At 54.8% G+C, this 23,764-nt stretch overlaps 1 protein-coding gene across 1 annotated transcript in view; it reads right to left on the bottom strand.

Annotated features, from left to right (window-relative positions):
- Window positions 1-22,548, bottom strand: part of LOC127028641 (deleted in malignant brain tumors 1 protein-like) — a 31,309-nt gene extending 8,761 nt beyond the window's left edge. Inside the window, 4 exon segments of the mRNA XM_050914357.1 lie at window positions 16,158-16,489; window positions 17,773-18,091; window positions 18,179-18,505; window positions 22,485-22,548. Coding sequence (XP_050770314.1) covers window positions 16,158-16,489; window positions 17,773-18,091; window positions 18,179-18,505; window positions 22,485-22,548 — 1,042 coding nt within the window.
- Window positions 22,549-23,764: the final 1,216 nt, after the last annotated feature.

Raw genomic sequence — 23,764 nt, 5'->3', positions numbered from 1 at the left:
ATGGAGCAATTGTGAGGGACAGGGTGGTGTCTGGGGGCATGATCTTGGAGGCTGTTGGGAATTCCTTTAGCCAACTGAAATGACAGCAGATGCTGACATTTAGTCCAAAGAATCCTGTCCATGATCGGTAGGTTCAGGGCAGCCCACAGAGGTATTCACCTGACCAAATTGAGGCATGTGCCATAGGGAGGGTGAAGTCTCTCTCTCTTTTCTCTCCTCAGCTGTACTTCCTACATCTGCACTGACTATAATGTCTCCTGGTCTCCTGTCAGGGCTGCGCAGCCCAGCCCTGCTTATCTCCAGCACTGGTGAGAGCAGGCCTTGCTCACTCTGTGGGCACCTCACGTCATCCACCTCCTCATCTACATCTACATCCCATATCACCATTTCCATTGCCATCTACTGTATACTCCAAGCACGTCTCTGCTATGAAGAAAAGCCATCGCATATATGGGCTCTTGGGACCTCAGAGGGGCAGATTTGGCCTGTTCTGGGGACCTTCAGGAGGGATCTCATGAGCAGGAGTACTGATAGGCAGCAGAGCTCACTACAGCTGGTCTCTAAGGACAACCTCCTGCAAGTACAGCAGTGGTCCATATGGATTGACCATGCAGCACCAGCAGTGGTCCTTGCAGTTGGCTCTCCTAAGGGAATTCAATGGCACCAAGATGAGCTGTTGCTACTGAACGTACAGTTAAAGAAGAAAGAATGACTATGTGGGGCCACTGCAGAGTTTAGCAAGAGCAGGTGTAAAGAGGTCTGAGAGAGAATGTGTTGCTTTTGGCTCAGTCTTCCTCAGCAAGTCTCCCAGGCCTTTGTGCCTTGAGGCAGAGCCCATGGAGAACAAGCAGCAGTGGGTGGGATCAAGTCAGGGGTCACTTGAGCAAACTCAACCCTTACCAGTCCATGGGACCGGAGGGACTCCATCCAAGGGTGCTGAGAGAGCAGGCAGAAAGTCACAGCGACACTGCTCGGTGTCACTTTTGGACAGGTCATCAGGGGAACTCCCTGAGGACTTGCAAAAAGCAAACATTGCATGCATCTTTCAAAAGGCCCCAAGAGTGAGCCTGGGAACTAAAGGCTGTTCACCCTCTTTTTGGTTGAGGAATGTGTCCCCAGGTGTGTCCTCTTGGATCCCATTTCTGGGTTTCTGAAAGAGAAGGTGACTGGATTTACTCGGGTAGAGCATGCCTGACCATCCGCACTGCTTTCTGAGATGAAAGGATTGCATTTCTGGTGAGGAGAGAGCAGTGGATGTCGTTTACCTGGATTTAAGCAAGGTTTTTAACACTATGCCCCACTATATTCTTTTATCCGTGTTATGGTATTATGGTCCATCTGGGTGGATAAGTAGATGGATTAGGAACTGATTGCATGTTTGGGCTCTGAGGGACGTGGGGAATGGGTGATAGTCTGCCTGAAGGCTTCTCACTGCAGAGTCCTGCAGGAGTCTGTCCTGCAACCTGCCCCCTTTCACATGGTTTTACTGATCTGGAGGAGATGAAAGAATGCCTTCTGATAGAGTTTGCAGATGACACCAAACTGAGGGGAGGAGCTGATACACTGACGGGCAGGGCTGCCATCCCAAAGGATATAGACAGGCAGGAGGGACACCACCCAAGTTCTCTTCCAGCCTGAACAATGCTGTTTTTCCTTCTCCTTCATGTTGGCAATGTTAAGGAATGCACTCAGGGTCTGTTAAGGAATGCACTCAGGGTCTCCCTGACTGTGGAAGTCATTCCCATCTGGTACAAGGCTGCTTCACGGGTACCCTCAGACAGCACTAATTCCATCCTTTGCTTCACCTTTCATGTCCTGGTTCCCTCTTTCCCTCCTCTCAAGTTCATCTTTTTTACCATCTTCCTACTCTCCAAAAAGAACAGCCTCCCCTGTTAACCCTTCCCCACTGGCCACCCTCTGCTGGTTTTGTGCCCTCCTTTGTTGTTTCTGATGTGGGTTTTGTGATGTTTTCTACCTTGGGCAGCAATTCCCGTAAACAAGTACTGCTTTTTCTTTACCTGTGGTGTCCTGCAATTCCTCACACTGTTATCCTGGTAGAAGCACAAATGAGGATGAGGCACCTGCAAACATGCCCAAACTGCTGGCACAACAGAGCTCCAGTCCAGAGGGACCTGGACACACTTGGGGATTTGGCAAAAAAACCCAAAACCCCTCCCAAAGATCGACAAGGAGAAGGGACAAGCTCTGCACCAGGGACAGAATAACCCTGGGCAGCAGTGTGGGCTGCGACCTGACTGGGTGAGGAGCAGCCCTGAGCAGAAGGGCCTGGGCATGACAATGGATGCCATGCAAGCCAGTGGTCTCCCAGTTCTGGAGGAATGGGCAGAAGCTGGAGAGGACCCAGACAAGGGAAACAATGATGGTGTTAGGGGCCTAATTAACATGAGCTGTGTGGAGACGGTGAGGGAACTGAGCCTCTTTAGCCTGCTGAAGGGGATGCTGAGGAAAACCCAAGAGCATCCTACACCTCCCTGGAGAGATGATGGCAAAACCCATCTCTTCTGCCGTGAGAAATGGTATGGCACAGGCAACAGCCCCAAACTGCCTCTTGGGAGCTTCGCCCTGGGCAACAGGAAAAGTAAAAATAACTAGGAGTGTGGTGCTGCACTGCAGCAGGAACCCCAGAGTGTCTCTGTGATCCCCATCGTGGGAGGTTTTCAGGTTTCAGCTCCAAAAAGTGCCACCAACCTGACCACGGGGTTGGTGGTAGTTACCCTTTGGGCAGGAGGTCAGGCAGGAGACCCCCAGCAGTCCCTTTCCCACCCACACTTCCAGCAGCCTTGCAGTATGCCCTGGAAGAAGAGATTCAGCTGAAGGTGGGGGTATCTCTATCATAGGCTCATGGGAAAAATCAGAGGGGAAAGCAGCTCAAGAGATCTCTAGTCCATTATGCAGCTCAAAGCAAGGTCAGCTCTGAGGTGAGACCAGGTTGCTCCATAAATGATGGTATTCGCAAAAAGACTCTAATCAGGAGCCAGGCATCTAAGCCACTGTTACAGGATCAGAGACAAGGCATTTGACCAGCTCCCTGAAGACAGCTCTTGGGAACACCTCCCTTTTGCTCCTGTACTGGTTTCGCTTGGGATAGAATTAATTTAATCATAGCAGCCCATACGGTACTAGGTTTTGGATTTGTGATTAGAACAGCCTTGATAACACAACAATGTTTTAGCGATTGGTGAACTGTGCTTTCACATCATAAAGCCTTTTCTGTTTCTCACTCTGCCCCACCAGCGAGTAGGCTGGGGGTGTGCAAGAAGTTGGGAGGGGACACAGCCGGCAGAGCTGACCGCAACTGACCCAAGAGATATCCTGTACCGTGTGAAATCATGCCCAGCAATAAAAACAAGAAAGAAGAAGAAAGTGGAGGGAGAGGTTACACTGTTCGCCTTCCCAAGTAACCATTACAGACGATGAAGCCCTGCTTTCCTGGAAATGGCTAAACACCTGCCTGCTGATGGAAAATAGTGATTGAATTCCTCATTTTGCTTTGCTTACACACACAGCTTTTGCTTTACCTATTAAACTGTCTTTACCTCAACCCACAAGTTTTCTCACTTTCACCCTTGCAATTCTCTCCCCCATCCCGCCATGGGGAATGAGTGAGCGGCTGTGTGGTGCATAGCTGCCTACTGGGATTAGAGCATGAGAGTGGGGCTGAGCTGTCCACTGGGGTTAACCCACAGCAGGTGCAGAGAGGCATGCTTCTCCTTTCCATGCCCTTGCACAGCTCCTGAGCCATGCAGTATTTTTGTGCATCAAGAGAATGAAAGGAAAGCCTCAAACTTGGGGAATCTCAGTTGTTGAAAGAGAGGTTCTCTGCTGCAGATTGAAGGCTTCAGAGAGAGGATCTGAAGAGAACAGCTTTGAACTAGCAAAACGTTTAGATCATTTTGCACCTGTTGCCTCACCTCCTTGCTTTCAGGCATTGGCACCCAGAAGCATCACCACCTTTAATTTGCTCTCCTCTGAGAACTGACCAGGTGATGGGATGAAAGGAAGAAGGAGAAAGGAGGTCATTATCACTTTTTCAGTCTGTATACCGCTGAATTTCACAGGTATCATTCAAGTTAATTTTGCTATAAAACTTGATTGTTTGAAAGCATTCAAGGGACTCCCTTCCAGCTGCCCACCTTTGGCCCTGGCATGGGGAGCACCTCCAGGGCCCGGCTGTACAAGCACTGCAGTGACATGGCTGTGCTGGGCCTTTGTGTATTGGCCGGAGTCTGGCACTTGGAGGCACAGGGTGTTGTGCCATCGTGCACCCATAAAGGAACAAGCTGGGAAGTCAGTCTGTGAGTCGGAGTCAGCAAGGTCCTTGGCCAGGCCTGGCTGTGCCCAGGGCTGTGGCTGGACGCGAGTACGCCCACAGCGTAGCTCAGGTCACGCTGACACTGGATTTCACATCCCCGATCCACTTCTCCCTGTTTGCAAGTACCACATCCAGGTGGGCATCACCTCTGTTGGCACATCTGGCAGCTGTGGTAAGAAGCTGGCCCCAGGAGCCTGCAGAAACCTCTGGCACTGGTTGCACCCTGCAGTTTCCCCTTCCCATGAGGTCAGGGCGATTAAAGGCCCCAAGGGTGATGTGGGGTCATGGAACTGGACTTCCTCAAATTGCTTAAATAAGACTTTGACCTCTTCCTCACCTGACTCCAGGTCTTTATTCCCTACCAGGATGTCTCCCTAACTGGTCTCTCCTGTGATCCTCACCCACAAGAGCTCACCCAATCTGCTGCCCATCCCATAGAGGACTTCCACACATGCAGGCAGCTCCCTCACACTGAGGGCATCCCCCTCCTGATCTTCCCCACCTGTCTTTCTGAAGAGCCTGTATTCTTCCATTGCAGCACGTCAAGGTTTCTCACCTGTCCCACCACACCTCAGCAGGCATTACATCAATTTCACAGCTCTGTGACAGCACACGGGGCTCCAGCTCCTCCTCTCTGTGCTCCATGCTGAGGCCATTGGTGCATCTTTGGGCTGCAGCCCCTCAGCTTGGTGCCACCAGCGTCAACCTCAGACTTATCACAGGTCTTGCACCCAAGATCCTGTGCAAGCAAAGAGTTTCCTTCAGAGCAGAGACATGCTGGAGTGGATGGCAATGTAAGGATGAAATGAGGTGCCCACACAGTCTCAAACCCTGTGCTCCCCAATGCCAGAAAGAAACAGGTTTGGACTGTGCAATCCTGGCAGGAGAGGACTTTGCTGTCTGCAGTGTCTCTGCAGCCCAGACGGCCTGTGGTAGAGGTGAAGCCCATCTCCTTCAGAAGGACAAGTTGCTGTTGAATATGTCCTTTGCTATGGACATCCTGTTAGCTGGGCACACTGTGAAAATCATTCACCTATTCCGCGATTGTATCACCAAGGCGGTGAATAAAGGGTGGGGGTAAGAAGAATCAGCAGCATTTGAAAGGGTTGGCACATGAGTGGAGACCCTGCTGTGGTGTGCCTCGTGTTCATACACTGCCTGCATCTACTGGATAGACATAGGACAGACCTTGTCTCACTGCAGTGGTGGCATTCAGTCTCTTGCTCACATGTGCCAAATCTCTTGATGCCCTGGGATGTCTGTTATGTACCAGCTCTGAATGGTGATAGCTGTCCTGTTGGTCCTGCACTGCCCAGCCAGCTGTATGCTCCAGTTGTGCTGGGCAGCTTTGGCATCTGAGGGAGCACCACAGGCCTGTATTTGGCCACTAAGTTGAGCAGGTGCCCTGCAATAGGTTAGGCAATGTAGGGATGTGTCCTGGTTTCGGCTGGTACAGTGCTGGGTTTTGGATTTAGTGTGAGAATAATGTTGATAACACTCTGATGTTTTAGTTGTTGCTAAGTAGCGCTTATCTTAAGGCAAGGACTTTTCAGTTTCCCATGCTCTGCAGCAAGCAGGTGCACAAGAAGCTGGGAGGGAGCATAGCCAGGGCAGCTGACCTGAACTAGCCAAAGGGATATTCCATACCATGGAATGTCATGCCCAGTATATAAACAGGGGAGTTGGCCAGGAGGGGAAGTTTGCTGCTCTGGCATCGGTCAGCAGGGGGTGAGTAATTTCATTGTGCATCACTTGTCTTTTCTTGGGTTTTACTTCTCTCTTTTTTTGTTATATTCATTTTCATTACTATTATTATTATTATTACTATTAGTATTATATTTTATTGTACTTTAGTTATTAAACTGCTCTTGTCTCAACCCAGGAGTTTTACTTTTTTTTCCTGATCCTCCTCCCCACCCCACTGAGAGGCGGGAGGGGGGAGCGGCTGCGTGGTGCTTAGCTGCTGGCTGGGGTTAAACCACAACACTACTCTACGGCCAAATACAGGTCTGTAGTGCTATGCAAGATGCCAGGGCTGTCCAGCACAACTGCATGTGGCTGGCAGGGACTGCACAGGACCTACGGGAAAGGCATCCGTGTGCAGAGTGGGTGCGAGACAGACACTCCAGATGGCATGTCTGAGTGAACCGGTTTCTGTTGGCCGGCGACTGAATCCCACCACTGCAATGAGGCAGGGTCTGACCCACCTCCATCCAGTCGATGCAGGGCAGTTCATGAACAGGAAGCACATCACACCAGGATCTCCGCTCATTTGCCTCCTCCCAAACTCTGCCGGTTCTTCTTAAAGCTGTCCTTTATTTACTCATTTGATGATACAATCAAGGAACTGTCCAAGGATTTTCACAGTGTTCCTGAATCACAGGATGTCCACACCCAAAGACGTTTTCAGCAGCATCTGTCCTTCCTTGACATCAGCTTCACCTCTACCACAGGCCCTCAGAGGCTGCAAAGACACCACAGACAGCAAAACCCTCTCCTGCCAGGGCTGCAGAGCCCACCCCTGCTTTTCCCTGGCTGTGGGGAGAGAAGCGTTTCCTCTTCCTGTGCCTTCACATTGCCATCTGCCATCCCCTCCAGCATGTCTCTGGTCTCAAGCACAGCATTTGCATGCATTGGGTCTTGGGCACTTGGTACTGGGTTTGCCTGTGACAAGTCTGAGCTTGTCCCCAGTGCCACAGCTGAGGTGATGCAGCCCAAACGTGCACCAATGCCCTCAGCCTGGGGCACAGAGGAGCTGCAGTCCCATGTGCCACTATAGATTTTTGACATTGATGGAATAAATGGCGAGGGGTGGTGGGACAGCTCACAGTGGTGCTGCCATGGTGCCTAGGGGCTGTTGAGGAGAGGCAGGTGGGAAGGTGGGAAGGGGATGCCCTCCATCTGAAGGAGCTTGTCCTATGTATGGAGCTCCTCTATGGGACGTACAACAGGTTGGGTGAGCCCTTGTGGGTGAGGGTGAGAGGAGAGGCCACTTAGTATGGCATCCTGGTGGGAGAGGAAGAACCTGCAGCCAGGGTAAGGAAGTGGACCAAGCCTTCTTTAAGCAACCCAAGAAAGTCTCCAGATCATAGAATCATACAATCATAGAATGGTTTGGGTTGGAAGGGACCTTAAAGATCATCTAGTTCCACACCCCCCCCGCCATGGGCAGGGACACCTTCCACTAGATCAGGTTGCTCAAAGCCCCATGCAACCTGGCCTTGACCACTTCCAGGGATGGGGCATCCACAACCTCTCTGGGTAACCTGTTCCAGAGTCTCACCACCCTCACCATCAAAACTTTCTTCTTATGGCCAATCTAAATCTACCCTCTTTTATTTTAAACCCGTTACTCCTTGTCCTATCACTACAGGTCTTGGTAAAAAGTCTCTCTCCATCTCATAAGCCTCGTTTAGATATTCTATGGCTGCAATAAGGTCTGTCACAGATCCTGATTTAGAATCCTGCTGCCTACACCAATTTGGAATGGACGGGTGATTTAGACTGCTTAAAGAACCACCGCCAGAGGTATCAGCAAAAGTGCTTTTATTTAAACTTAACAAAGTTTGACGGCAGGGTTCACTGTATGACTTACTGCATAAAGGATATAACAATGATGCCAAGTTACCGAGACAAAGTTACCAATACACAATCTTAGTGCACTCTAATACAAGGTTACATGTGATATCGGTCACTTACCAAAGATCTGCAGTTGGTAAGAGGTCTCTCTGCCTCGAGGAGCAACCTTGAGAGGTGTCCCAGCTCAAGGGGAGATCACTGCCACGCAGCCAGCTGCTTAGCAGGGAGAGCTCAAAGAAGGCTCGCTTAGGCTGTCATATTTATGGAATAAAGTGGTTGGCTCATAGTCAAATTACATGTGATGGAAAAGGTATGCATGAGACTCCTTGTACCCACAACTTTCTTTGTTCCTTGATAAATGAGCCTTGGAGGAACCACCTGCTGTTCATGTGTTAATCGTGTGATCGGTGTTCCAGTTTCCAAGCCCACATGCATCAATGCTCACTGTGTCACTCTGTTCCTTGGTGGGTTTTCAGAGAACAGATTGGAACTAGAGTTCTTGGCCCGGTAACACCTAGGTCTTTACCTCCTTTGGAGCCTGAACCAAAGTACCACTAGTTTGGTCAAGGCGTTGAGTGCATCCATCACAGGGACTCAGCTCCCTCCCATGCCTGCCACAAACCCACAGGTGGTGGGATTCCTCTTGCCTCAGTTCAGGTATGCACACAATAAGTCCTCCAGAGACGGGAATAAATCAAATGTCACTCCTATCTTCAAGAAGGGCAAGAAGGAGGAGCCGGGGAACTACAGGCCAGTCAGCCTCACGTCTCTCCCTGGGAGGGTGACAGAGCAGCAAATCCTGGCAACTATTTCCAGGCACATTGTAGTGGTTTGGCTGGGATGGAGTTAATTTTCTTCATAGTAGGCCATATGGTGCTATGTTTGGGATTTGTGACCGAAACAGTGTTGATGACATGCCAATGTTGGAGCTATTGCTGAACCATGTTTGCACAGCATCAGTCAAGGCCTTCCCTGTTCTCTCTCTTCCTCCCCAGCAAGTAAATTTTATTTGTTGAGGAGGGAAGAGCAGGGGACATCATTTAGCAAGGCAAAACTTTACACTGTGTTTTGGTGTCCATGTCCAAGTTTTCATAGCAGAGGGGCTGCAGAGGTGACCTCTGTGAGAAGAGACCAGGGGCTGCCTCTGTGCCACACAGAGCTGGTTCCAGTGGGCTCCAAAATGGACCCACCACCAGCCAAAACCAAGCCCATCAATGAAGCTGGTGGAACCTCTGTGACAGAAAATTAAAGAAAGGACACAACTGCTAGAGTGGGAGAGGAGAGAGGGGAAAGAAGTGTGAGAAACAGCCCTGCAAACACCAAGGTTGGTGAAGAAGGTGGGAGAGGAGGTGCTCCAGGTGTCAGAGCAGACAGTCTCCTGCAGCCCATGGAGAATACCACAGTGAAGAAGATAATCCCTGCAGTCTGTGGAGGACCCAACACTGGAGACGTTGGATATTTCCTGAGAGAAAGGTGGCTTGAGGAGAGCCCATGCTGGAGCAGGTTTATCTCAAAGGACTGTAGCCCGTAGGAGGGACTCCATGGGAAAAGTGTTAGAATGAAGGAGTAGCAGAGACGAACTGTTATGGACTGACCACAACCCCCATTCCCCATCCCCCTGTGCTGCTCAGGGGGGAGGAGGGAGAAGAGTTGGGAACGAAGGAGTGAAGTAGAGCCAGGGAAAAAAGGGTGGGGGAAGGCCTTCCATGGGGAAAGAGATAAGGTCTTCCACCAGCCCCACACTTCGTCCACCCTCAGCCTTTGCAGTTGCCCATGCCTGATCTGCCCACATACCTTCGCCACTGTCATGTTTGTACAAGGCCCACACATATCTTGGCATGCGCAGTGTAAGCTGGCATCCACCCAAACCTGGAGCCCACCTGACCATGGAGTCACAGAGAGGGCAGGTCGCCTCTGCCTGGGGCTGGGCACAGCTTTTCCCTTGGAACCTCCCAGAGGAACACTCCTCGTGTGTGCCAGCCTGTGGCCTGGCATGGGTGGCACAGGGACAAGGGCTGCTGGGGCAGGGCAGGGTGAAGTAGCTCAGCTGGGAGAGCATTAGGCTGAAGAGCTAAAGGTTCCTGGTTCAACCCTGGCTTGCAGCAGAGGTTTTCTCCCTTAGATTTTTGCAGAGGCTTTCTGCCTTCTTCCAGCCTGCTTGCTCTTTCCCCTCTTGCCAGAGCACTGTCCCCACTCTGCGGCTGCAGATCTGCAGCTTAGAAGGAGCCTTCCTCTAGCACCACAAGTCCCCAGCCTTCCCCTGGGCAGGACTCTCCTTTCAGTGCTCCTTTGGGGTGGTTTCCAGCTGTCCCTCCTTCCCTGCTCCACAGCAATTGGGATGTCTCCTTTGCGGAGTTTCTGCAAAGACCCTGTCTCTCTTCTCTTCGCCATTTTCCATGGTGCACAGGCTGCTCCCGTCCTCACACACCTCCTTCACCTGGACCTCAGTTCCCAGAGCAGAGCGTACTGCCCATGGGGGAGGCCACCGACCCCCCAGACTCAGGGAGAGGCACTCCCTGGAGCTGAGGCCTGAATGGCAGCATCCTCCCTCCAGAGATCTGTCACAGCAAGACCTCTGATGTGCCAAGGACAGCTGACAAAGCCATGCTGAGGATGGTCCCTTGTGGTGCATTGGCTCCAGATTTGTTCAGTCACGTGCTGTCCTGAGCAGAGTTTCTTGGCCCCCTCTGCCTCCCTGCTGCAATGTCTGGTGAAACACAGACATGCTCCTCTCTGGGCATCAGCAGGGAGACACCCAGCACGGGGGGACCCCTCTGGGGCCCCACATGAACATCCCTCTGCATCAGTTCCTCCCTGCTGCAAGGGCACAGGTTGGGACAGAAATGCCAGCGGTGGCTCCCCTGGGGTCTAGCATGGAAGGTCACCAACTGTCATATCGTGACTTCCGAACAGCCCCAGCTCAACCATTGGACATCATTTTTACTCTCCAAGTTTACCTCCCTCTGCGTTTCCTGATTGTCACACAGGTTTCTGTGTTCTCCATCCAGGCAAAACTGGCTTTCAGAAGGATTTGGATTATTTTCTCCCCTTTCTCAAAAACTTTTTCTGCTGTGTTGCCCCATACAATGATGTCATCAATGTACTGCAGGTGTTCTGGAGCTCCACCTTTTTCCAGTGCATTCTGGATTAATCCATGGCAAATGGTGGGGCTGTGTTTCCACCCCTGGGGCAGTTGATTCCAGGTGTACTGGACGCCCCTCCAAGTGAAAGCAAACTGTGGCCGGCACTCTGCTGCCAAAGGGATTGAGAAAAATGCATTCGCGATATCAATTGTGGTGTACCATTTAGCTGCCTTTGACTCCAGTTCATATTGAAGTTCTAGCATGTCTGGCACAGCAGCACTAAGCGGTGGTGTGACTTCATTCAGGCCACGATAGTCTACTGTTAGCCTCCATTCTCCGTTAGACTTTCACACTGGCCATGTGGGGCTGTTAAAGGGTGAGCGAGTCCTGCTGATCACTCCTTGGCTCTCCAGTCGACGAATCAGCATATGGATGGGAATCAGGGAGTCTCGGTTGGTGCGATATTGCCGCCGGTGCACCCTTGTGGTAGCGATCGGCACCTGTTGCTCTTTGACCCTCAGCAACCCCACAACTGAAGGGTCCTCAGAGAGTCCGGGCAAGGTGGACAACTGTTCAATTCCCTCTGTCTCCAAGGCAGCTATACCAAAGGCCCACCAATACCGCTTTGGGTCCTTGAAATACTCTCTCCTGAGATAATCTATGCCAAGAATGCATGGGGCCTCCGGACCAGTCACAATGGGGTGTTTTTGCCACTCATTCCCAGTTAGGCTTATTTCAGCCTCCAATACAGTTAGCTGTTGAGATCCCCCTGTCACTCCAGAAATACAAATAGCTTCTACCCCTTTATAGCTTGATGGCATTAGAGTACACTGTGCACCGGTGTCTACTAGAGCTTTATACTCCTGTGGATCTGATGTGCCAGGCCACCGAATCCACACAGTCCAGTAAACCCGGTTGTCCTTCTCCTCTGCCTGGCTGGAGGCAGGGCCCCTCTAGTCCCGGTCGTAAGATTCTCCACTCGCTCTTTGTAAAAATGGATTAGAATTCCTTCTCATAGGATCAGGAGTAAGATCAGCCCTTCCACTCTGTCTGCCACACCGCTCACAGTGCTCACTGGAGCCTGAAGCAGCAATTTTCCTGGAAGAATCCTCATTCGTGTTTGTTTTTCCTTGCAATTCACATACCCATGCATTTAGGACCGAGGTAGGTTTTCTGTCCCACTTCATCATATCCTCTCCGTGCTCACGCAGGTAAGACCACAGGATATCCCGTGAGGTGTACCTTCTATCTCCTCTCTCTTGAGCAGAGGGACGCTTATTCCTAATAGCTGAGATATTGGTCCGTGCAGGTGGGAGGCAGAACTTATCCTCAAATCGCTGGAACTCTTGGGACAGTTTCTCGGCTATTATGTCTGGCAGTTTTCCACAGCCGCGACGAGGGAGGAAGTGAGACTTTCTTCGTATTGCTGAAGTCAGCGAGCCAATTCATCTACTGTTGGTCCCTCCTCGTCTTTCCAGTCCATTACTGCCAATGCATTGGCATACGATGATGGCGCGCTTCGTACAAACTTCCGCCACATGGGTCGTGCGCATTGGACTTCATCTGGATCTGTGGGTAACCGCCCATCGTCTGGGTCATAATAAACCATCTCCCGCACGGCTAATTCCCTCAGGTACTGGATACCTCCCTCCATGGTGGTCCACTTGCCTGGGTGACATACAACATCTTCCTTGAAGGGGTACCTTTCCCTCACACCTGATAGAAGTCGCCTCCAGAGGCTGAGGGCTTGTGGTTTTTTTCCAATTGCCTTGTCAATACCCCCTTCCCTAGAAAGGGATCCCAACTGCTTGGCCTCCTTACCCTCTAATTCCAAGCTACCGGCCCGTTATCCCAGCATCGGAGCAACCAGGTGATGATGTGCTCGCCTGGACGACGGCTGAAATCTTTTCGCATATCTTGCAGCTTACTCAGGGATAGGGATTGAGTGATTATCTCCGGTTCTGCCTCTTCCTCCTGTTCTCGTGATGACCCTGGTTCACCTTCATCCTTCGCTAAGCGAGCTGTCTTTTTTGAGTATTTCTTCTTCTGTACAGGGGCAACTGATACTGGCATGGGTTGGTTCTCTGGTTCAGCTGCAGTGCCCGTCACAGGCGTTGCAGTAACCGTAGTACCTGTTGCCGGGGTCGGAGGGGCTGCAGTGTCTGTCACGGGGGTCGAAGTGGCTGCAGTGCCTGTCGCCGGGGCTGGAGGGGCTGCAGTGGCTGTCAGCTTGTTGTCAGATCCAGAGACCTTCGCTTCCCCTTGAATAATGTTAAACAGAGCTTGGTAGGCATGAGCCAGGCCCCAGCACATTGCAGTGATTTGTGTCTCCCTGGAATTGTCGGAGTGACAGCATACTTTTTCCAAATGTTCTACTAGTTTTTCAGGATTCTGCACTTGTTCAAGGGTGAAGTTCCAAAACACTGGAGGTCCCCACTGTCCTAGGCATTTACTTATGCTACCCCACACACCCTGCCACTCATAACTCTGCACCTTTGGGGCAGATCTCTTTGGGGCAGATCTCTTAAATAGTTGTTTAACCCTAAACAACACCTGAACCACATTCAGGAACAAGCTCGTTCCTAGCAAGAGAACCACGTTAGTTTCAACATTCCAAAGATATTCAAAATTTTCAAAATTCTCAAACACTACTGTAATTAGCCTGGAGGAGGAGGGGAAGGTGAAGGAAGGTGTCTCCCCCATAGATTGGCTCTCCGAGGAGAAAAGGTAAAGGGTGTAATTCCTAACAGTTTCCGCTAGATAGCTGCCGAAGTACGGAGATAACGGCAATGCTGAGTACAAATACCGGATTAGTCCCAAAACCGATAATTTTATCGTACCATAAACCAGTGTTACGCAGTAAAGCAAAGCGAAAACCTTAATCCACCTCACCTTATGGGTGATAAGCAGCAGCACAGGGACTATATACGGCAAGTGAGATGATACATAACACAACTCTAAGAACGAACGCCACAACTCTAAGAGCCAATAACCAACATTGTGACCGGTGACTACTAAACTAATACAATACAACAAATAACAAATTCGTTTTAACATGCTCTGGTCAGATCTGTTGTTATCTCAACCCTTTACGCGCCACATTGGGCGCCAAAAGGCTGTCGTGGTTTAACCCCAGTCAGCAACTCAGCACCACGCAGCTGTTTCCCCCTTCCCCCTCCCAGTGGGGTGAGGAGGAGGAAAGAGGGGAAAAAAAAGTAAAACTCGCAGGTTGAGATAAGAACAGTTTAATAACTAAAGTAAAATATAATACTAACAAGAGTAATAATGAAATATAATAATAGTAATGAAAACGAATATAACAAAAAAGGAGGGGGAGGAAGGGAAAAAAAAACAAAACGAAAAAACCACCAGTGATGCACAATGCAATTGCTCACCACCCGCTGACCAATGCCCAGTTAGTTCCCGAGCCGCGATCCGCCCCGCCCGGCCAACTCCCCCCTGTTTATATACTGGGCATGACGTTCCATGGTATGGAATACCCCTTTGGCTAGTTCAGGTCAGCTGCCCCGGCTATGCTCCCTCCCAGCTTCTTGCACACCTGCTTGCTGGCAGAGCATGGGAAACTGAAAAGTCCTTGCCTTAAGATAAGTGCTACTTAGCAACAACTAAAACATCGGAGTGTTATCAACATCATTCTCACACTAAATCCAAAACCCAGCACTGTACCAGCTACTAAAAAGAAAGTTAACTCTGTCCCAGCCAAAACCAGGACACACTATCTCCTCAGAGATAGCTGTTCTGCCCCTCTGGCCCCTGTATCAGCTCCCTGCTGCTGAGCTTGGAGTAGCTCCCACCTTTCCCCTCCTCCTGGAGCTGCCCCTGCTCTGCCCCATGGATCCATAGCACAGCCCCTGCCCTGCTGGGGGGAGGTCAGGGTTGGATGGAGGAACAGCCTGGAGGTCTGAAACCACGGGGATGGACCCTGCTGCCCTGTGCTCCTCCTGGCATCTCACCTGACCCAGAGCCCTCTCCAGCACTGCCCAGAGGGCTGCCAGTGGCACGTCCTCGTCTGTCTCTCCTCTGCTCCCACCTCCCGCAGCCCAGCTCTGCCATTTCTCTCCTCGCCCCATCCCTAACTCTCCCCGTGTCTGGAGCTCTTTCTGCTGGTCAGGCAGTCAATGGGACAGTATATGGGACAGCAGACAGCACACACTTGTCCCTCCAGCTCTGCCTGTACCACTCACTGACACCCAACAGCAACCCTGGCCTTGCCAGGTGGCATCCTGCCCCAGGACTTCAGGGAAAGGACTCACCTCTACGCCCAGCCCTGGTGCTTTGCACAGCCAAGAGGGCCAGGAGCAGGCAGAGAAGGACTCCCAGGATAATGCAGATGATGACTGCCAATGAGACTCTCCCGCTGCCGGCTGGACGGTCCCGGGTGGGATCTGCATGGCAGGACGACAGAAAGGGCAGCACCAGGGCAGGGAGAGGTGGGGAGCCAGGACATACCCGTCCTGACCCCCATTACACCGGGGGTAAGGGACCCCAGGGCAAGAGTGATGGGGTAGCTCTCACCCTACTGGGTAAATGACAGCCCTCCCCAACCCCCCAACAAGTACCCCGATGCCTCCTCCTGGGATTTTCACACCCTGGCAAGTAGCCCCTTCCCTCTGGCTGTGGGTCACAGCCTGGCCCCGAGAAGACCCAGTGCTGGCGGGGAGGACAGGTTACCTGCTCGGGGGATTGGTGCTGCTGTCCTGGGTGCAGCTGCAGAGAAGAAGGAGAGCTGGGCTCAGAGGGTGGTTGTGTGGGTACCAGGGAGCCTCCTCTCTGACACGCCGTGTGTGTGTGTGTGCGTGCATGGTTTGTGCAGACATCCCTGACACATCCCGCCCAAATTGCCCCTCCTGCAGGGCTGGTCAGGGTGGCTGGGACAGAGCCCAGGGCCCTGCTCTGGGCTGTGGGCAGTATGGTGCAGGTAGCCCGGGAGATGGCCCTGGGGGCTGCAGATCCCTGTGGGCAGAGGCCGGATGACATCCAGCCCCACAGAGGCTGCTGCCCACTTGGCACCAGGCTCCCATGCTCTGCAGGGATGGTCTGGCTCTCAGGAGCTCTGGGGCCATTCTGGGACCCAGCGGGGAAAACGCCTGCCCAGGCTCCTTACCAATACCCCCGTGAGGGGTCCCAGCCCTGCCGCTCACCGGAGCAGCGCACACCAGCATCCTTCTTATGCCGGCAGGCACCACTGTCTCCAGGCCGGGCCCAGCAGTCCTGCAGCGATGGCTCTGTACCCCGGCACTCCACCTGCTCCAGCCAGATGGGGCCTGTCCCCTCCCCAAATGCAGCCTCATCCAGAGCAGACACTGCGGGGCCACAGCCCAGCTGCCTGCATGCCACCTCAGCATCCTGCATGTCCCAGGAGTCGTCGCACACTGTCCCCCAGGAGCCACAGTGCCAGACCTCCACTCTGCCCGAGCACCCATTATCTCCTCCCACGGCACGAATCTTCTCCCTGTCTGGAGAAGGCAGAGACCTCCCATCGCACCAGGACAGCAGACAGAGCCCTGCCAGGCGAGAGGGGCACGCAGAGGAGCAGCTACCTGTGCAGCTCGTGGTGTTGGCGCATGCTGCCATTGGGGCCGGGGGTGTTTCTGGCCATCTCCCTGCAGAAGGAAATGCTGTGGTGAAGGGGCTGCTGCAGGGGTGTCGTGCAGCAGAGAGTGGGGCTGAACTCTGCTCGCAGCTCCCTGTGCCACCTCACTCATGGCAGCAGCTGAATCCCGGTCATTCAGGGAACACTCATGGCAATGTGGGGGACCCTGACTGCTCAGCCCCAAAGGGACCCTGGTTCAAAGAGCAGCAGGAGGGTGTCCATGGAGGGGATGCTCCTCAGAGCCCTGGCTGGTCTCTTCTGAGACCTTGCCTGGAGACACCTCTGCCTCCCCCTGGGCTCTGCTGGGAGCCTGGCTGGCAACTGCTGGTGAATGTGTGGGGCTCTGAGAGCTGAAGTCTCATTTGTGCCACCAGCAGCAGCAGGGTCTGGCATGTAAAGTAAAAGCCCCTGTGGGCTCTGTCTCTGCTTTTGACAATGCCCAGCAGGGAGCAGGGGCTGGGGGGATGCTGGTGCCTGGCTAGCTCAGAATTACCATTGCAGGTGATGTGGGTCTCATCTCGCAGGTCATCGCACGACTGCGGGTCCCAGGGAGTGGAGGGACACTGCCAGAAAAAGTTGTTTCTCTCCCCACACTCCATGCAATCCAGCCAGGCAGGGCCAGACACCTTGCCAGAGGGCAGGCGTGTTTCCAGGGACCCTCTGTCCCCACAGCCCAGCAACTTGCATGCCAGCGACACCGTTTTGGGAGTCATTGAGTTGGAGAAAACAATCCCCCACGTCCCGTTGTAGAAAACCTGCAGGCGCCCAGAGCAGCCATCGCTGTTCTCCAGCCTCAGGGCCACGAACTCTGGTAGGAAAGGCCCCAAAGGGAAACAAGCTGGTCCGGGGCTGTGGGAGCAGGGATGCCCCTGCAACGCACAGGCCCTCAGCCAGGCAAAGGCATGGCCAGCAAGTCCCCCTTGCACCCAGGGGCAGAGAGAAGTCCCTGATGGACAGACAACCCTGCCCTTCCTGCTAACCCTCAGGGACAGCTGAGCTCCCCAGGGACCCTTGGTGGGACTGAGGGGACCTGTGTGTGGGCATCCCCAGGATGGGCTCAGGCAGGGGCTCAGAGGCAGCCAGGAACAGCCTCAGCCGTTGCTGGCTCTCCAACCTCGTGCCAGCCTCCCTGGGCACTGGGGTCCCACCACAGGTCCCAGCACAGACCTGAGCAGACGACTCCTGAGTCCTCTTTGTGCCCGCAGTCGTGCTGCCCCCAGGACCCTGCCAGGCAGTCCCAGAGAGCAGCTTCAGCCCCAGAGCAGTTCACACCGTCCAGCCAGATCTGACCGGAGCCTTCCCCAAACCAAGCGGAGCCAACCGCCTCCACCGCCCCTCTGCAGCCCAGCTGGTGGCAAACGACGGCAGCATCAGGCAGGTCCCAGCTGTCATCACAGATGGTCCCCCAGCTGCCCTGGTAGTAGATCTCCACTCTCCCTGCGCAGCGCCCGGGCCCATTCACCAGCCGGGCTTGCCAGCTCCCTGCAGCGGGTAGAAACCCCAGCAGCCATCAGGGGCCGGCTGCCCGCTCAGCTCAGAGCCTGGGGGGGCCTGTGCAGTGCCACTCACCCCAGCAAATGGCCCCCACGTCCTCTGCAATCCCTGCTGCCAGCACGCTCTCAGGCAGGGAGGTGTTGCAGAGAGTCAAGTTGGCCTCGTGCCCTGTGCACCGGACCCCTTTCAGCCCCACAGGACCCGTCCCTCTCTGGGGCTTCAGGGAGATGTAGGCTGTCTCTGCCTTTCCGCACTGCAGCTGCCGGCACACCACGCTGGCCTCCTGCATGTCCCACTGGTCATCCAGGACTCTGCTCCACATCCCATGCTGGAAGATCTCCAAATGTCCATCACACCGACTCTCTCCACCCACCAGCCGTAGGGATGCAGAGCTGGCTGAGCCTGGGGACAGCAGCCATGCCCCAGCCCTTGATGGCACTGGGGAGCCCAGAAACCTGTGGCAAATCTGCAGGCTCTGGTGCCCTTGCAATACCCTGCAGCTCCGGGGCCAGGGCTCCACGGGTTGGTTTCCCAGTCCTTGAGCCTTCTCGAGCAAGACACCAGCTTTGGCAAGGCAGAGCCACCCAATACATCCCTGCTGAGGCAGGTGGGGCAGCTCCCACAGGAGGGAATAGCAGCTGGCGGTGGCCCAGGGATGGGCAGTGCTGGGACAAGCCTTGTCCAACCTCAGCCCACACGTCTCTGCCCCTCTGCATGCCTGGGGATGGGGGACTGGGAAGCAGTGTCCCTGGAAGGGAGCAGAGTGAGGAAGGCCTTTCCAAGCAAACGGGACAAGTTTGGGACTTGTGCTGACCAGAAGCCAGGGCAAAGCCCAGCCCAGCTCTACAGCTCACTCCCCTGGTCTGCTGCTGCTGCTGCTGCTGCTGCTGGGGGCAGTCAGGCAGCCCCTGTGGGTGGTGGGATCAGGCTCTGCGGGTCTCTCTGTGGAGCTGAGACAGGGCTGTCTGCAGCCAGAGGGGTGGAGCTGAGCCCTGAAGCCCTGTTCTGGGCCTGTCCCGCAGCAAGAGAGCAGAGGAGCCCAGGTCTGGCGGTGGCCACAGGGCCTGAGCTGCCGCCCCAGGAGGCAGAGATGCCTGCCCTTCTTCAGTCCTCCCCAGCTGTCCCGTGGCAGAAGGGTCGGTCTGAGCAGCCTAAGCCCTCCAGATTGCCCCTGGGGAATTCAGAGTTTCTCCAGGGAGAAATTCGCCCCAGTGCTGCCACAGATTCCTCTGCTTTGGGTGGCCATGTCACACCCAAGGGAAAAATGGAGTTAATCCAGTGTTTACCCAGCACTCACCTGAGCAAATGACAGCAGCGTCGTTCTCGTGTGAGCACAGCGAGGCCCCCAGGGTGGTCACTGGGCACTGTCCCGGGTGGCCTTCAGTCCCGTCACAGTGGAATGAGTCTTTCCAGACGGGGCCACTTCCTCTCCCAAAATGCCCTCCTCTGGGAATGGACTCAGCAAACCCACAGTCAAGGTGATAACAGAGAACGTGGGCATCCAAGAGGTCCCATCGGGAGGCACAGAGGGTGCCCCAGGTCCCCAGAACCTGGACGTCCACTCTCCCATCACACGCCGTGCTGCCGTTCACCAGCCTGAACCTTGTGTACTCTGGGGACAGAGAAGGATTAGTAGGGGCAGATGCTCCTTCGGGAGCTTGAGAAGAGGCCAAATGGACAGCCTGCCTTTCTCCTCCTGCTGCACGACTTTAGGGCTCTAGACAACCACATCACCCCTCCTGTCCTCACACTCAGCACAGCAAAGTCCCTGCCCTGCTCCCCCATCCCAGCACACCCCCGGTGTGTAATACCCCACCCTGAGTCCTTACTTGTGCAGGTGACATGCGCAGCATGGGTGCAGGGCTGGTCCCTGGGGGATCCTTTGGGGCAGGACATGAGAAAGGATTCATTCCCCACACACTGCAGCTCTCTCTCCCAGACAGGACCGACCCCTTCGCCAAAGTGAGCTGCCTCAGTGATGGGCAGGGCCACGCCACACTGCAACTCCCTGCAGACCACGTCAGCAGCTTTGGGACCAAAGTCTGAGTCACAGGCAGTTTTCCACTGGTCCCTGTCGTGGATCTCCACGTGTCCTGAGCAGGGGCTGTCCCCTCCAACCAGCCGGACAAATCCTGGAGCAATGAAAGACCCCTGCGAATTCCCAGTACCCTCTGGCAGTTACATGCCCATGTCCCACCTCATCTTCAAGGCAGCTGCAGGCAAAGAGCCCCACGAGCACCCCAGCAGCTCCCAGTGGATGCTGATGGCAAAAACACACCAAGGACCCCCTGCCATTCTTCAGACATCAGCACAGCACTTGTGGGCTTGCTTCTCTCCCAAACCCCCAGCTGTTGGCACTGCTCAGATAAACTGCCGCTGCACCAGAGAGCTTGGGCTTCCTGGCACTAGGCCCAGGCACTGCAGCATCTGGAGCACTTGGGGCCCAGGGAGACAGGCCCAGGCGCTGTTGGCTGCTGCAGCCTGTTCTGCCCACCTAGCTCAGGGCCAGGCTGAGGAACCCCTTGGAGCTGCCAGAAACACATCCCTCTCTCAGGGGATCTCAGGCTTTTGGGGTACTGCCGTAAGATAGGACATGCCACAGGATACAGGTATGGCACAGCTGTATCTGCAGTCAGTGTCTGTACCAGCACCCCGCTCTGGCGCCTGCCCAGGGAAGGGGGTCCTCAGCCAGGGCCAGAGCGCACTGCCAGGCACACACCTCCCTGTCCCATGGCTGGGCACAGGGCAGGAGCGTGGGCAGTGGAGCAGCCCTGGGCTGACACAAGCTCCCAGTGCAAGGACAGGCACCAAGGATAGTGCAAGTGCTGGCAAAGCCCCTGTGGCACAGGGCAGCCAGGGGCTGGGATAGGCAGGAGAGGTCATTACTGCCTGCACAGAGCTGTGTCGCCATAGGCTGGTTCTCCCATGACCGTGGGAACGAGATGAGGTGCCACGTGCCACCCTGCTCTTCTGCCCAAGGCTAGCACTCCTCCCCTCTGAACATCCCCTTTGCTTAGGCTGAGGGACTCGTGTCTGGCAGGGGGCACAACCCAAAAGTCCCTGCCCATCTCGTGCCTTTCGCTGGGGCTGTTGGTGGCTGCGTGAGCAGTTCCCAGTGCCTCTGGCATGGTGGGACCTGGCCCCCGGCAATGCTAGGTAGGTCCTGGCTGAATGGGAGGAGAAAGATGGGAACCAAGAGACACCATGGGGCAGGGAGGGAGATTCATCTCCCAGCCCCAGGAACTGACCAAGGGTGGGCTGAGCCACCTCCGAGTGGGCTGTGGGCACCCGGGGAGGGTTCCCATTGCTCTTTCCCCAGGGACTGGCAACACCAGCAATTACAGTCCCAGCTCACCACTGTGACCCCCTCCACCAGGCCCTGCTCTGGCATCCATTCATTTCTCCCTGAGGGCACAGCCAGGTCCCTTCCCCTGTCCCAGCCCCAAAGACAAGGAACGGGCTGACCCCTTACCTGAACATGTCACTCCAGCATCCTCAGCATGACCACAGTTGTGTTGACCCCATCCTCTGTGTTTGCAGTCAGACAGGGCAGACTCGGTGCCATGACAGCCAACATCATCCATCCAAATGGGGCCTGATCCTGCCCCAAAGTGTCCTTTGGCATGAGCTTTGAGGGCAGACCCACAGCTCAGCTGCTTACAAACCACTACAGCATCCTTCATGTCCCAGAAGTCACCACACACAGTGCCCCACTGGCCCTGGTGTTTCACCTCCACTCTCCCAGCACAGCGCCCGCCGCCATCCTCCAGCCTCACCTCTGCAGGCACTTCAAAAATCAACATGGGATCAGTCAGGAGAGCGCTGAGCCCCAGGCCATTTCACAGGCACCGGGCTGGAAGCCCTCTCCCCTCTGTGCTGTCCCTGTGGCAGTTTGGGTATCTCTCCTCTCCCTCTGTGGGTGCAGATGCCCCAGTCCCCTTCTCTTCGTAGGGCACAAACTACCCTCCTGGGGCCGGGGTCCCCTGGAGCCAGCAGGCAGTGAGCAGCACACAAACCCTCTGAGGCATCCCAGAGATTGGTTGCGCCCTGGGGATTGCTGAGTGCTGCTGTCACCAGCTGGGCCATCCCCAGCTCCAGGGGCACAGTGCTCAGGAACAAGGAGCCCCAAAAGCGTACCCCAGGATGGCGTGTCTATAAATGCAGCCAGGCACATGCTGCCATAAACACAGGAGCCTTGAAAACAGAAATACCCTCTCCCACCCAGAGAGGCACAGGGAAAGGCACCATGTCAATGGACTTGAGCACCTTCTGACCCTCATCTCAGTGGCACCTGAAAAGAAACTGCATTCCCGGAGGAATCTCGATGACCCTGCTGGTGCCCGCTGGCTCCAGCCTGTGGGACAAGGGAACCGGCACTTACCCCTGCACAGCTGCACCCAGAAGAGTAGCCACAGCACAGGAGGCACGAGTTCCTCTGTCCCCATCCTGAGCCTCCTGCCCTGCCTCCACAACCCTGCTGCGCCCCACTCCCGGTCGCGGCTCCCGGGGACTCACGGAGACAACAGCAATGGCAGGCCAATATAGCTTTGCAGATGCCAGCCCAGCTGCAGGAGGAACCAATCGAAGCAGCAGCACCTTTTTAGACGTTATCGGGAGCTATCTCCCCTCCGACACAGCCCAGCCCTCCAATGAACTTCTCCAGCGCCATTCATGACCATATATGAAGGATGGCTCCGCTGCAGGTGTCACGTCACTGTGGTGGGGAGGTGTCACAGGACAGGGCTGCTTGTAGGGGGGGAAACGGCTTTTTCACCCCTCAAACCCTGCTGTGTGGACCAGGAGCACTGAGCATCTCCTACGCTGGGCACATCCAAGCGCCCAAGGCACGAGTGTCCAGCCATCCCCATGCCATGGGAACCATGGAGCTGGGAATGCACCGGGGTCTGTGTCAGGATGGAAAGGAAACACCCCTGCCCCTGCTACAGACCCTGCTGTGCTGGAAGCAGCTGCTGGGAAAAGTCCTTGGCCAGGACAAGACCTCCATCCCAGGAGCGCTGGCTCGCCCGTCCCTCCCTGGGGAGCCCCACGGTGGGTCCCTCGCAGGAGCTGAACCTGGGACATGTCCCTGCCCTGGCAGCAGACATGTAGTCCAAAGGCTCAGACGTGTCCCTGATGCTCAGCGTGTCACCGAGGGGCTGTTATTCCCCGCAGGCGAATCGGGAACTGGAGCCTGCAGGTGCACAAACCACAGCCCACGTGGCCTCGCAGCGCTTGCCGCACTCCCCTTGCAGCGCCCGGGCAGGAAGCCTGTGGTTTCCTCCTGGCACCGTGCCCAGGCACATCCCTGCGGTGCCCCCGAGCCACCCCCACCCCAACTGCTCCAGCCAGGGCTGCAGGGGCTGCTCCTTCGGCCTTGCAGACACAGGGCCGGGTGGCTCCCATCCCTCATGATGCCCCTCTGATGCACATGGCTGCTCTACACCGAGCCACATGGCCATGGGGTGCCATCGGTGACGTGACCTCACACCCTCCTACTGCCACTGCTGTGTGCTCATGAGTTACATATTGTCACACGTGTGTGCGGTGTATGGAGTTCTGCTGACGATGGTTCTTCCAAAAAGCCATATTTGGGCATGGTCTAAATATTATTTTGGTGATATCAGAAGCCCCTACACAAGCTATGTGCCAGCTCCTGACCTA

Source organism: Gymnogyps californianus, unplaced genomic scaffold (genome assembly GCF_018139145.2).
Source record: "Gymnogyps californianus isolate 813 unplaced genomic scaffold, ASM1813914v2 HiC_scaffold_38, whole genome shotgun sequence".
In the NCBI taxonomy this organism is placed as follows: domain Eukaryota; kingdom Metazoa; phylum Chordata; class Aves; order Accipitriformes; family Cathartidae; genus Gymnogyps; species Gymnogyps californianus.
The sequence above is the reverse complement of the archived record's forward strand: the minus strand, read 5'-3'. Positions and strand labels throughout refer to the sequence as shown.